Genomic DNA, 14,324 nt, shown 5'->3' on the forward strand with positions numbered 1-14,324 from the left:
ACTCTACTGTGCAGTAAATTCTCGCGCCAACCTGTTGTGTGGTTTGAGATGGATAAGAACAATTTGTTTGTGCAAATCAAGTGGTGAGTTTTGTTCTGTTTTTTCATGTGTTATATGATATACTTAAAGTTTTTGTGGGTTTGCATAAAATGAATGGGAGGAGAATGGATAAGTACTAGAGTGAATTATGAAACAGAGAAAATGGCAGCGTTGCAGACTTCAGGTACGGCCACTATTAATCGGGTAATCAGTTAAACAAAGGTGAACATTTTATCTATAGGGATCTGATTGACCATTTTGTGAGTTTCCGTATGAATTTTATTCATACCAAATGTGGGTTATCAACCTTAAATGTTTGAATGAAAAAAAATATTATCCAGAAAAAATCCATAGAATGTCTTTATTTTATTTTATTTTAAAAATAAAAGAGTTTACTCAACTTAAAAAGAATCAAAATCGCACGTAATTCAAACTAAATAAACAGAAAATATAGTTATTTAAAGCTTCGCTGGTTAACAGTAGCGATACATGTGAAGAAAATCCACATATCCCACGTTCCCGTGAATTGATTTTTTTAAAACAAGTTTAATTATATTCTCTTAAATTTTTTTATAAACTATCGTGGTCATTATTTTTATTGTTCAATTATAAATCATTGTATTACTAAGAATCATTTATTTATATAATAACCAATATAAACATTATACTATGATATATTTTAATTAATTGGTTCAATAAAATTTTTTATACTAATAATGTATTAAAATTAAATTATTTTAATATTTTATATTTTTTTATTAAATTTCAGTATTTCGTAGTATTATATATATATATATAATTTATTGGTGGAAGAAAAAGTTATCTAGTGATTATTTTTCAGTTATAGTTTCTTATCTCTTGTAACAAAATATATATATAAAACGAGACATCTAAATTAATATAATTAATTAATTTAAGAGATAACATTAAATACATGGAAAATTTTAAATGTACGCTGTGAGATATTAATATATTTTCCTGTCGTAATTGTCCCTTAAATCTGAACCCTTTTTATATGCTGTGCTTAGATTAAAGGAAAGAGAATTAAGAAATAAAAAAATTGGAATAAATAAAATATTAAAATTAGAAAATTAAATATTTTTTTTAAAAATATTCTCTTTAATAAAAAAAATATACCATTATTTATTTTTTTCCATCTTGTTTAAATATAAAAATAAAAATTTCTTATTAAAAATTTGAAATTGCATTTTTCCCTCTTCAAAGTTTTTATTTTTAAAATTTTTTTATCCCTTTCCCGCACTCGTCTTTATTTAATATTGCTGTGACACATTTTTCTTGTTTGTATTTAATTTTTAAAAACGTTATGCTTATCATCCATTTCAAAATAATTTCACTTTTAATATAAATAAGTCTATTTAATTTATATTGCATAATTTAAAATAAAAATAAAAAATCTAAATGGGTACCTCCTAAGCAGAACGGCATATCCGAAAATAAAATTTGAACACACCGAAGAATATCCATAGTCAAGGACGGACTCAAAAGCACATGGGTGGGCCCTCCTCAGAATTTTAAATTATATATAATTTTTTTTATATAAAATATATAATTTTATAACTTTGTATATTAGAAATTCAAATATTTACTCGTGCATGTAAGGATATATTTTATTACAGTCTCTTTTACGACACGTAATTTTACCATTGTAATAATTAGACAATAAAGAGAATCAATTCTTAATTTTGTTTAAAAATACTCTTATTTGAGCATTCATACTTACAAAATATAGAAAGAGATAAAATTAAGATTTGACTCAAATCAAAACTGATAGGGTACCGTGGTGGTTCAAGAGGATGTTCTGATGTTAATGATGGACACTTATATATACCTATAAGGCTACAGTTTACAGTAGTAACATCCATTAGACACAAAAAAACACAAATAGCCAGATAAGGATTAGTACCGTTGGATATATCTGACGAAGATTCAAGAATAGATAACTTGACCCTATTTTTACCAAAAGACGAAGATAATTGCAAATTTTGAGTCCAATCACCGTCGACTTGTATAAATTTGCAAGGTTAAAATTTATATCAACAAACTTGGTGTGGCCGCAGTATATTTTACCCCTTCAATTATACGACAAAAATAGCAAAACGTGATGTGTGTCCGTCACGCTCTTTGGTAGGGCGTGTGATTACAGTGGCCGAATGAACTCATAATAACGAATAGCTGATTTGGAGCTTGGAATTAGCGTCGGTGGGGAATATAAGGACCTGGTCAGTTCCACAAACGGGGACGGCTACGGATTTCTTAGCACCCCGTTCACATTCTCCACCACGAAACAAAAACATAAATTTAATTTTAAATTTCTCTAAGAACATAGAGCGCATGGAATAAAAATTAAACACGGTCTCAACTTTGGAAAACAAATATTAAACTAAACCATCTTAATAAAAAATTAAAACCGAAGACACTTTTTGGCTTTTTGGCACATTGGTTTGCGCTTGGCTGTTAATACAGCGTCACCCTTGATAATTTTATACCGCAGTAAATAAGACGAATGATTAATCACCGCTTCAAAAAACTCTCTTCTGTGTTTCACGCGCGATGAAGGAAGAAAGAAAAAGAGAGCGAGAATGGAAGCTTTCAATTTCCACACGCAGGAGATAACCGTAACTTTAAATCCTTACCTACCGCTGTAAAAATATTTTTTAAGAAAACTTTGCATTTCCTGAAAGGATTGGAAAGTTCCAGTTGTCTGTTTGTTGTGAACGTTTATTGAAAATTAAAAGGAGTTGGTGGTTATTAATAGGGTAAAATAAGGTATTTGTCGGAAAAATTGCGTGTCACGTCGCGATTTTGTTCCACTTTTATCATCAATTGTTCCCTTAAGCATTACTTGTGCGCGATTTTAATATACGATGATTGCTCGCTTCCTATATTTGAATGGGTAGGACTGTGAGGGAGAAAAACCAAGTTTTTTTGGTTATGGTAAAAAGAGAACACTTTTGCGAAGGTTGGAGTCTTTGACGGGCGAAGTTGCTTTCTGGGTAATATTCTTGTTGAAATCGAATTGGACATTTCTTTAAAAAAAAATAAAGAAAGAAATTCTGAGAATCAAACTCAAAACGTGTTGAGCTGTTACCCATTTCTAATTCCACTTTCCATTTTTCCAATATCTCACTCACTTCCCTCCATTCTTATTAGGTTTTTTAAGACACACCGTTTTGTTGTAGTTGATGAGAGGCCTGTTTTGGACTCATCCAAACAAGTCACAGTGTGAAAAACAGTTCTCGTATAGGTTTTCTCCGAATGTCACAATGGCTTAGCGACGCCTTGCTCTGCTTTCTACCTCCACGCGTCTGTCACCGTTATCATTTCCTCCTTTCTTCACAATGAGATCAAAGCTTTAGTCTCTTCTTTCCTTTCTCATTATTTTATTTTCACCATTCTGCGGGAGCCAAAAAAAAAAAGTAAAAAAAAAAAAAAAGAGAAAGGAAATAAGAGTACTAAATTGAGAGACATAAATTTTCTTTTAAAAAATTTGGTTTGTGAGATCAGAGGCGAAAATGGCACCACCCTTGTTCAATTGGGGGGTGAAAGAGGGTCACAGGGGAACTCCAGTGGTGGTGAAGATGGAGAACCCAAATTGGTCGATGGTTGAACTTGAGGGTCCTTCAGAGGAAGACTTGCTAATCACCGACGCTTCGGGCATTCCAAGAGACAAAGGAAGAGGAAAAAACGCGAAGCAACTAACATGGGTTCTTCTCCTTAAAGCTCATAGAGCCGCGGGTTGCTTAACCTCTCTCGCACCTGCATTGTGGGGCCTAGTCTCCGCCGTGAAGCGCCGCGTGGCCTCCGGGAGAACCGACGCCGACACCGACACCGACGGAGGGAGGGAAAAGGAGAACCCCACCGTGAAAAGCAGGTTCTATTCGTGCATCAAAGCGTTTCTCTGGTTGTCAGTTTTCCTCTTGTGTTTCGAGGTTGCTGCGTATTTCAAGGGTTGGCATTTCGGTGGCGCGCGTCTTCAGTTGGAACATTTGTTGTGGGTACCCGCTTTTGGGGTTAAGGATTTCTTCGATTGGCTTTACGCGCGGTGGGTTTTGATTCGGGTGGAGTACCTCGCTCCTCCCCTGCAGTTTCTGACCAATGCGTGTATTGTGCTGTTTCTTATTCAGAGTTTGGATAGGCTTGTTCTGTGTTTGGGTTGTTTCTGGATCCGGTTTAAGAAGATCAAGCCTGTTCCAAAGGGTGGGGCTTTAGATCTTGAATCTGGAGAGAAGGGTTTTTTCCCCATGGTGCTAGTGCAGATCCCCATGTGCAATGAGAAAGAGGTAACGTGTGAAATGAAATAATATAGTCTCACACTTGGGGTGTGTTGATCTAATTTATGGTGTGTTTTGTTGGTTCAGGTTTATCAGCAATCTATTGCTGCCGTGTCTAATTTGGATTGGCCAAAGTCCAAGTTGTTGATTCAGGTTCTGGATGATTCGGATGACCCTACTACGCAGTTGCTGATCAAGGAGGAAGTGCAAAAGTGGCAGCAAGAGGGTGCCAACATTTTGTACCGACACCGTGTGATTAGAGATGGGTACAAGGCCGGTAATTTGAAATCTGCCATGAATTGTAGCTATGTCAAAGACTATGAGTTCGTTGCAATTTTTGATGCCGATTTTCAGCCTACCCCAGATTTCCTTAAAAAAACGGTTCCTCATTTTAAGGTTGTTATTTAGTTCAATGTCGTTGTGTAACTGGCTAGAAAGTAGAAAGCTAAGATTTTCTTCTTCTTTTTTTTATCTTTTTTAGCATTAATGAATGTATATATTATAGATTGTCCTGTAGCTTGAAGATTAATGGTAGTGGTGTATGTATATTTAACGGTTTTAGTCAATTTACCCACTTGGTGATGCTGCAGGATAATGACGAATTGGGGCTTGTTCAGGCAAGATGGTCCTTTGTGAACAAGGATGAGAACCTGCTTACAAGGTTGCAGAACATTAATCTGTCTTTCCATTTTGAGGTCGAACAGCAAGTGAATGGGATTTTCATCAATTTCTTTGGGTTCAATGGAACTGCTGGTGTGTGGAGAATAAAGGCTTTAGAAGATGCTGGTGGGTGGTTGGAGAGGACAACTGTTGAGGACATGGATATTGCTGTTCGAGCTCATCTTCATGGCTGGAAATTCATTTTCCTCAATGATGTTGAGGTTTGCCATTCACATTAAATTGTATCAGTTACTGTTAGTTTGTTTGTCTTTTGCTAATTCATTCTCAGACTGATTTCAAGTTGTTATGTGTTAATGCTTCCAGTGCCAGTGTGAGCTACCCGAATCTTATGAAGCTTACAGAAAACAGCAGCATAGATGGCATTCTGGGCCAATGCAATTGTTCCGCCTTTGTTTGCCTGATATCATACGGTCCAAGGTAATACACTCCCTTGACACATCTTTGTTATGTTATTGTGGTGCATGTGTATTTCTCAATCCCTCTAATCTCTTTAATTTTTAAGGGCAATACATGTCTTGACACATCTTTATTATGTTATTGAGGTGCTTATGTGGTGTTGGTATCAATGATTTTTTTGCAGATAAGCGTGTGGAAGAAATTCAACATGATTTTTCTTTTCTTCCTTCTTAGAAAACTGATATTACCATTCTATTCATTCACACTGTTTTGTATAATTCTGCCTATGACAATGTTCGTACCGGAAGCTGAGCTTCCAGCATGGGTTGTTTGCTACATCCCTGCTGCCATGTCATTTCTCAACATTCTTCCAGCTCCAAAAGCCTTCCCCTTTATTGTCCCTTATCTCCTATTTGAAAATACCATGTCGGTTACCAAATTCAATGCCATGATCTCTGGCCTATTCCAGCTCGGGAGTGCATACGAGTGGGTGGTCACTAAGAAATCGGGTCGTTCCTCGGAGGGTGATCTGGTTTCATTGATTGGAAAAGGACCAAAGCATCAAAGAGGGTCATCAGAACCTGATCTGGAGGGAATGAAAGAGGAACTTCGAAGGCAAGCGCAGCAGAAGGTGTCTAAGAAGAAGAAAAAGCATAATAGAATATATGTGAAGGAGCTTTCTTTGGCCTTTCTACTTCTAACAGCCTCAGCAAGGAGTCTCCTCTCTGCTCAGGGGATTCACTTTTACTTTCTGCTATTCCAGGGCATATCATTCCTTTTAGTTGGTCTAGACTTGATTGGTGAACAAGTGGACTAAAACAAAAAAGAATAAAATTTGACTGGACTGTGTACTTTGTGGAGTTACATGCACGGAAAAGCAAAAAGGGTGGATAACCAGGCCTTGTGAAATTACTGAAGACATTTATTGGGGGCACTGGAGAGTGTAGAGGACCCAGAGTGCTTCTTTTTCTTGCTCATGCTCCTCCCTCCACCCTCGTAAAATCAAATCCACCCAAGACGATTCTATATTTGTGTTATTATGGACCAAAGAGAAGGTTTTTTTCTTTTAATTTGGAAAGGGGTACAATTAAGGCCGGTTAGGGCGTTTCATTCAATGTGTAAGTTTAGCCTCTCTTTTTTTTTTTTCTCTCTCTTATTTGATTCATTTTTGTAATTTTATGTGGATTCTTTTCTTGCCGGATCAACTCTTTTGTAAGAAAATTTGTGGTTCAAACGTAATTTAAACATCCATTGGGATTTTCTTTTTTAATTTCATAGCAATAGTAATCAGGAACAACACTGTTTCTTGTCCTGTTTCTACCACCCTCCACCGCTTGGTGTGCGAGAATGCAAATTGAATACTTGAATTCGTTTTTGTCAACTTTCATAATGGTAGAGAAGTGGGTTTTGATTTCCTGGGTCCCTACCTAAGAATGTGATACCCATAGTAATTCTAGGTGGTCCTCTGAGCACGCTTTTATTTTGCTTGTAATTTGTTATGTCACCACTTTCCAACCTTGAGCTGGAAATTACTAGATATACATAACGGTGCTTTGATGAAGAGTGTGTCTGTCCATTTTTGAATTTGATTAGAGCAACCGGAAGTTTTCAAGTTTTATTTGAGCTTTTCCACTGCCTCACAATGCCCTTTTCGGGCAGGAATGCTACTCGGGAAATGTAATTCTGAAACACCGAAAGATGTTGTACTTCACAAACCAAAAACAGTGAGGTTGGTTGGTTTCGTTGCACGTGGATGGATGCAAGGTTCGGTCCATAACTTAATGGTTACTCTTAATATAAGGGCAGTTACGACCTAAAGATATTGACTCCCCAATATGTTGGGCTTGTCTGTTGTGGTAGCTGGACAATTGTTCTACTGAAGCAGTGATTAATGGTGGAAAAAATAATCACTTTCATTTAAAGCATTACATGTAAAAAGTTAAAAAAAATTGAGGTATATACTTAGCTCTGTCTGCCCCTGCTGTGTCCCTCCAGCTCCATAACTTTGTTATCATTCCATGCTTGTGGGAACAGTTATGAGGCTATTGTATAAGGCTTTTACTGTTTCACGTAATGTTGGAATGGAATTTGAAAGCACTTTGATCCCTCACGCTAGTTGACAGATCTCATTGAGAGCAGGTAGCGGTGGCATACGTTTTTGTGGCCTAGTGGGGCTGTATGAAGTTGGGAGTTTCTGGCGCGTATAGGCCCCACTTACATTCATAATTGACAGCATTTCTCCAGCTCAACACCCAAACTCTTCCTTGGACCCCCAAAAATAAAATTCCCAACTTTTTATTATTATATCATTTTTTTACTAGTTCAACTCAGGAATTACTGCTTGTACTTGCATTCAAAATAATAAGCACGAAGCCATGAACAAGGACTGGTAATGCTTCTTTTTTTTTCGCTGCTTTGCTTTTACTTTTGCTTTTGTTTTTTAAAACAAGGACAAAATTGGACGGGACTGTCTTCCATTAATTCATTTCCTTCGTGCTTGATGCCACTCTTCTATTCAATTTTTATTTTATTTTATTAGTAATGGTTGAGCATATTATGGAAGACCTTGTTAAAACGATTAAAGGGCTTTCACGCTTCAGGAGTTTGTTATTGTTGCTCCCACTTTGCAAATTAACACAGATTCTTTTATCTTTCAAAACGGCCTCGCTAGTGTCATTAATTTCACATGCAATATATTTCGCTTTCTAGTTTCTACCAAAGAATGAGGCAGATGGTTTACTGTGTTAGGTGTCTCTTCTCCTAATTAAATGAATGAATGAGCAAGCAGATGGATAGAGCACCAACCCAATAAATGAGTTATAGAAGTAGTTTGTTTCACAATTTACATGCAACTTCTTGTTTAGGAAGAAGTGCTATTTGTGATACGGGCAATGGATTTATGCTTTCCCATCTGTCAAGTTGTTCCATTTGACCATACATCCTAGTGCACTCGTGAATCTTTTCAGAAGTCACGTAGAGTAACGTTTAATAGGCTTCAACCTCACTAATAAAGTAAAAGGAGACTGTACTTTGTCTTATTAGCTTTTTGTTAATACAAAAAATAGAAACTAAAGAGAACAATATATACTCATCACACTAAACTCACATATACATTAATGAGAGTTAGGTTTAACAGAAGAGACTCGTTTCTCACAAATGGTGAATCAAGATCCAAATTATTGGAGAGACATTTATATTTACTAACCAACTTGCATTTGAATAAGTTTTTTTTTTTTTATGGAAAATACATGTAGAAAACAACAACAACAAAAATACACACTAAGCAATGATATACAACAAAACAATGAGTGAAATAAATGTTTCTAGTTGGGGTAATTTTTCTAGTTGGAATATATTTTCCATTTACCAAGTATGTGATGTTTGCATCAACTGTGCCATTTGCGAAATAAATGTATGCATAAATTAGATGTCATTTAATTAAATAAATTGGGTAGAAGGAGAACTGAAGACTTTAGCTGATACATATTTTGTTTTGGAGAAATCACTTTGATTTAGATATCCTAGTTAAAAAATTTCTATGACATTTCTGTGAGAAAGCAACACTGTGATTTCAATCCAAACAATCGGCAGCGCCACGAGGAAGTATTGATAAATTTCAGCATGCTGTGCACATATTTAGATTAATTCAGTCTTAACTGTAATTTTAGTTTTTATATTTTAATTTATCTGCAATTTTAGCTGTTTCAATTTTAATTGTCTGTATTTATTTTTCATATTTTTTCAATTATTCTTATCAAGTCTTTCAATCCTGAAGTCTCATCTAATAAATAATAAAAGTATTTTAAAAGTGTGACATATTATTAATTCATATAAATTAGTGAAAAAAAATTAAAAGATAAAATTAAAGAACTAAAATCGCATATAAACTAAAATATGGAGACTAAAGTTGAAGTTAAGCTTTTAGTTTATTCTAAAATAATTTTGTTTGTAATTTATCTAGAGGTAAATAATTACCAAACATAACATAAGTTGATGAAAGAATATAGGAACCGTATCGCTTATGATTCAACAAATTACTATTCTCCCTGTTTTTTTCTTCTTTAACGTTTAAGGTTTTGTACAAGAATTAAAAATTGATTGGTGTTTTAAATTTCATAAAAAAAAATATTAATTACTTTTCTATATATCCTTCATTTATAGTAATTAATATCTCACTTATTTATTATCGTATGCTCCCCCAAACAAGCATTAATTATTAAAGGCACAAATGTTAAAAAAAGTATTAATTATCCAATGTTATATACAATAATGAATGAAGAACACAAAATTGGTAAAGCGCCAAACAGAAAAATAGGAGCAACAAACATGTTTGGTGTTTTGTTTCAAAGTCTGAAATCATGATTATTGCCCAAGGGGTCTTTTACATGGTTAATCAAATACTCTATAAATTAGTGATTTAAAAACAAGTAGTTTCTATCTTAAAAAGAAATTAATGATCGTTCAAAATATAAGCCTTTATATGGGACATTAGATGATCGGCTTCCTTATTTTTTTCGGTCAACTATGATTAGCTTCCGAGACTATAGCCTTTTATTTCTTTAGAGTAATAAAGCTGGGCAAAAGCCCTAAGGAAACGAACAACAAAGTTCAAAAAAATCATATTTTAAGAGTGAAACAAAAAATAGATTCAAAACTTTAATTTTAAAATAATTAATTTTGGAATTTCGTTTCTGAAAAAATGGAGTGGTGTATTTTATTTATTTACTTATTTGCTCAAAAGGGCTGCTATTTTAAGTTCTTTTTTCTTTTATAGACGTTTTTTTTTTGTCATTGATCGACGTCGTTTTAAGCCGCTGACCTAAAACTTTGTTCGAGTTACATCAATGGTTTCTATTCTCGCGGGTTAATAATATAGAGGATAACGTTAATGTTCAACTCTACTTGACCTTACTCGACCAAAAGAAAAATTTTACTTAGACCTTTACGATTAAAATCTAATCTGATTATGTGTACAAAACCATCTCTTAAATATAACGTACAAAAAACCCCTTCAGTATTAATACTTTCCTCTTAAAGTAAAAGCACATATTTAGCCACCTTAAACCTTTGCAAACTGACACCCTAATCAACAATTGATAAACCGCTTATAAGTTTTCACAGTAATAATTTAACACCGTTCATATACAATTCAAAATTTTCTTAAAAATCCAAAACATATAATTATGCATTGTTCTATATGATGTTCTAATTGAATTGGCGTAATACTCCCAAAATACGTAAGAATCTCCAAAATACACAAGAATCTCTCGAACCATGCAAGTACCCAAAAATTTGTTAACAAGATGAGACCATTCATAGAGGACTAATGCCTTTCAAAACACTATATCATCCGATACATTTTGCACCATTTTTACTATATGCAATAAGAAACTTCCCATTCATTACAATAACAACTAAGAAAAGTGATATACCCCACAATTTAGGTAGATAAGTGCCTTCATTTTCTAATATGAAACACTAGGTGACAAGAATCAGCCCCATTAACTAGTGGCTGACCTCATTCCCTCAACTCAACATGGTTCATATATTTAACAAGTCATCTTCGGCTAAAAACTCGAAGAACCAACAGATAGGTATTAAGATCCTAGACCTCTAACTAACTCCGTTTATTCTCCCTGCTTCCAACTTGAGTTAATTTGTGCAGTCAAGTGGACAATAATCCCAATTTACAAACTCTCTGTTCAAAGAAACAAGGCCACGTATCTCAACACTCTACAACTCTGTTTTCAACCATCCTGCTCAACATGACAATGAATTATAAAAATGAAACACATAAATAGGAATTGATTATGCAAGAGAACTAAATTACAAACGAGTTTCTTCCTATCAGTATTACCATTGTGTCCCAAATTGTCAAGATTTGTACTGGAATCATAGCTCATTCCATAGAAGCTTTGGTTCAAAACAGACTGCATATGCATGCATAACTATTTTCAAATTCTCACAAACAGGAGAGCTAAAAGAATAGGCATAACGTGTTCAAAGATCTTCACTCTTTAGTCTTTACCTGCGGCAAAGGAGGGAATTGTGTTGATGTGCTCGGCCTGCTATAAAGTGTTCCTTGGAAACTTCCAGAGGGGAATGGATGAGTGCAACTGATAGCAGGGCCATATCCACCAATTGGTACGTGTCCAATGTGTGACTGAAGAACCTAAAAAGATTGAACTTTGTACTAAAAATTCAGCGAAAGTAAAAGGATTAATTAAACTCTCAAGACCTTCACTTACATCTTTGGAGAGAATCCTCTCCGCCTCAAAACTCAGTTCTGGGTTTACCGTGGCAAGTTTCATGGACAAAAACTGCAAATATTATGTACGTAAGTTGAGTAATGAAATAACTATGACAATGGAGTTAAGCCTTTAAAAGGTGTTGTGCACGATTCAACATCATAATTTATGATGAGTTAAGTTTTATCCTCGTGTGGTTTGTCCAAATGATATTTTCTAACCATGCGATATGTTAATACCATGTTATGCCCTCTGATCATCGAGCCTACATATCACAATATATCTCTCTATATTCATCAGTTTCAAGCATGCAATACGTGGACAAATAAAAAATACATGGGAGATTATATGCTAGTGAGCTAACCTTAGGGATGAAGTGTCAAATTTTAACCAAAATTCTGTAACAGAAGATGGGTCAAGACCACAGTCGAAAATTGTAATTTTCCCTTTAAAATAATAGCAAAGCTCATCATATGCATCATGCAGTCCACAGGGGAAATCAGATTAACATTAAAGTTAGAGCAATAAGAAGAATATTTAATATGGTTCACAACAACACAGAAAAACTGCTATTTGTGAAGCTTTATATTTATATATAGCAGGTATACCTCCACTTGCTGTTGCAGTGATTGCACGTAATTTATAATCTCATCAAGCATTACTGCTTTGCCTGTTATCTGAAAGTCAACGGCACCAGAAAATTAGCATACAAGAAATCATCATGTTTTGATCATTGATGATAAATCATATTCATATGACAAACACAATCAATTCAAATAACCTTGTTGCATCCTGGAACAAGTTCTTGAAGCAACCTCATTCTCTCGCTTATCTTTTCTCTCCTTACCTGCAAACAAATTAAAGCTTCTAAATTAACAACAAGAAATGGGTTTCTTGTAACAAACATTTGCATTGAGATGGTGGTACTGGTACCCTTTCTGCAAGGCTGTGACTGTTTGTAGCTTGACCTCTTCGAGCTCTCACATGAATGAAATTTTCTTTAGGAGCTTCTCCACTGTCAGATTTATCTTTCTTTTGCTTCCCACTTAAATTTGCACTGTTATTTTCTTCAACTCTTGGTTTCTTTTCATATTGTTCTTTCACACCATCAGAGCTCTTCCCCGAAGAATCTTTAATAGCATACCCCTCAGCATTCTAAACAGTGTTTTTGAAAAGCATTTCATTCATTAGCTTCCCAACCAAATAAGTCAATGAAATACTCTACATCATAACTGGGATTGATATAATACACTGGACCTACCTTATTTGGATTGAAACTAGAGTTATCAAGTTCTCGCTTTCTTCTATTTTCACCATGTGCAGATCCTGTTTCTCCCTCTTCAGGAGTTGAACCTTCACCCTGTGATTGCTCATTATTTATTGGACTCCTTTCTATTACACCCACATGGCTAGGATTTTGATTTGGCTGATACTCTATGTTAGCTATATCACTAGATGGAGGTAGGCTTAAAGAGCCAACAATTTCTGATAAACTCCCACTTCCATAGGAGGGAGCCTTGTGGACCATGTCCACAAAATTTGAGTCGGATATGTATTGAACAAGGTGAGAGCTGCTACTCATTCCCTGGTTTTCCATAACAAGAGGGTAAGATGAATTGGCAAACTCACAAGGAGAAATCACTTGGGAGCCTCTAAATGTTTGAACCTGACTCAATGGAACAAGTTGATCCCAAGCGGAAGAAGCAAGAAAAGGATTAGCTACACCAGAAGGCATAGCCATAGACACAGAATTAACTGTCTTTTCTGAAACACTTGTCCTCAAACCCGATATTGGACAGTTTAGAATGCCCTCATTTCCATGTTGAAACCTCATGGCATTTTCAAGACCACCCATCTCTTGAATGCATAGTCCCTAAACGCCTTGACCTAAGAAAGTAACCAATAAATAATATATATATCAATGAATTAGGATAATTCTGATTCAACAGTTTAAGCAAACCGGTGGTACATTTGGTTAGTGTAGTCTAGATTATACTGCAGTTGAAATAAACAACTGCATGATTAAAGGGAAAGTGAATTTTGACTAAGTTGGCTCGAGAGATATCTTGCAGGACTCAGCAAAGAACAAATAACATTGGCAGCTTTATAGGACTGAGAGGAGGATAAAGTAAAAGAAGACCCTCATTGTGGCAGTGACACAAAGCAAAAGGAATATAATCTACCTCGTGAGTCACCAGCTAGTTACTTCTTCCTTCAAATATCGTAGGATCAAGTCTATTACTATAATGTTCAGGAATAAAAGGAAAAAAAGCTCCCCTTCAGACACAAAAGTGAACCTTTCAGAGCATAAAGTGGGCATAGACAAGCAACGTGAAAGACTGATAGCTAAGCTAAGAGCCTAACCAAACTGCAGATAAAGCAGATTCCCTTTTCTTCTTTGTTCACAACAAAACAACTAAAATTTCCCTTTCTCCGTTCGATCAAACAACAATAGGATTGATTTAAGATTGAGTGGCTTGGAAGCTTTGAAGCTTAAAACAAATTGAATAAATAGTAAGTATTTTGAAGCTTTGTGTTGATTTAAAAGACGGGACAGGAGAAGAACTCTTGCTGTGAATTCCGGGAGGAGAATCTAAGAACAAGAAACGACCAAAGGCATAAAATTCTACTCAAATCCTTCAATGACTTGTGAAAGGGACATGATTGA

General features: G+C 35.0%; 2 protein-coding genes across 4 annotated transcripts; one reads left to right on the plus strand and one right to left on the minus strand.

Annotated features, from left to right (window-relative positions):
• The first annotated feature begins 3,193 nt into the window (after positions 1–3,193).
• On the plus strand, positions 3,194–6,852 carry LOC113864795 (probable xyloglucan glycosyltransferase 12). The gene is made up of 5 exons (XM_027498908.1): positions 3,194–4,340; positions 4,419–4,727; positions 4,922–5,212; positions 5,316–5,429; positions 5,593–6,852. The coding sequence occupies exons 1-5, from the start codon at positions 3,573–3,575 to the stop codon at positions 6,223–6,225; spliced, it is 2,115 nt and encodes a 704-aa protein (XP_027354709.1). The 5' UTR covers positions 3,194–3,572; the 3' UTR covers positions 6,226–6,852.
• A 3,853-nt stretch (positions 6,853–10,705) lies between these two features.
• Positions 10,706–13,728, minus strand: LOC113865800 (transcription factor bHLH74-like). Of its 3 annotated transcripts, none has more exons than XM_027500561.1 (8): positions 12,918–13,728; positions 12,590–12,811; positions 12,438–12,503; positions 12,265–12,333; positions 11,657–11,728; positions 11,437–11,580; positions 11,266–11,338; positions 10,706–11,164 (listed from the first exon to the last, which is right to left on the minus strand). In XM_027500561.1, the coding sequence occupies exons 1-8, from the start codon at positions 13,509–13,511 to the stop codon at positions 11,142–11,144; spliced, it is 1,263 nt and encodes a 420-aa protein (XP_027356362.1). In that variant the 5' UTR covers positions 13,512–13,728; the 3' UTR covers positions 10,706–11,141. The 3 variants fall into 3 exon arrangements, with proteins under 3 accessions (XP_027356362.1, XP_027356363.1, XP_027356365.1); XM_027500562.1 differs by having other exon boundaries at positions 11,068–11,164; positions 11,437–11,571; positions 12,918–13,508; XM_027500564.1 differs by lacking the exon at positions 11,266–11,338 and having other exon boundaries at positions 11,089–11,164; positions 12,918–13,508.
• Between the last annotated feature and the right edge of the window lie 596 nt (positions 13,729–14,324).

This window comes from Abrus precatorius, unplaced genomic scaffold, assembly GCF_003935025.1.
Source record: "Abrus precatorius isolate BTA unplaced genomic scaffold, Abrus_2018 Scaffold4, whole genome shotgun sequence".
NCBI classification, from domain to species: Eukaryota; Viridiplantae; Streptophyta; class Magnoliopsida; order Fabales; family Fabaceae; genus Abrus; species Abrus precatorius.

Excerpts from the sequence above, each read along its gene's own strand:
- LOC113864795 (XM_027498908.1), top strand. The coding sequence starts at position 3,573 with ATGGCACCACCCTTGTTCAATTGGGGGGTGAAAGAGGGTCACAGGGGA. Across the intron at positions 4,728-4,921 it reads AAACGGTTCCTCATTTTAAG|GATAATGACGAATTGGGGCT; the intron begins GTTGTTATTTAG and ends GTGATGCTGCAG. Across the intron at positions 5,430-5,592 it reads CTGATATCATACGGTCCAAG|ATAAGCGTGTGGAAGAAATT; the intron begins GTAATACACTCC and ends ATTTTTTTGCAG.
- LOC113865800 (XM_027500561.1), bottom strand. The coding sequence starts at position 13,511 with ATGGGTGGTCTTGAAAATGCCATGAGGTTTCAACATGGAAATGAGGGC. Across the intron at positions 12,504-12,589 it reads GTCACAGCCTTGCAGAAAGG|GTAAGGAGAGAAAAGATAAG; the intron begins GTACCAGTACCA and ends ATTTGTTTGCAG. Across the intron at positions 12,334-12,437 it reads TTGTTCCAGGATGCAACAAG|ATAACAGGCAAAGCAGTAAT; the intron begins GTTATTTGAATT and ends GTTGACTTTCAG.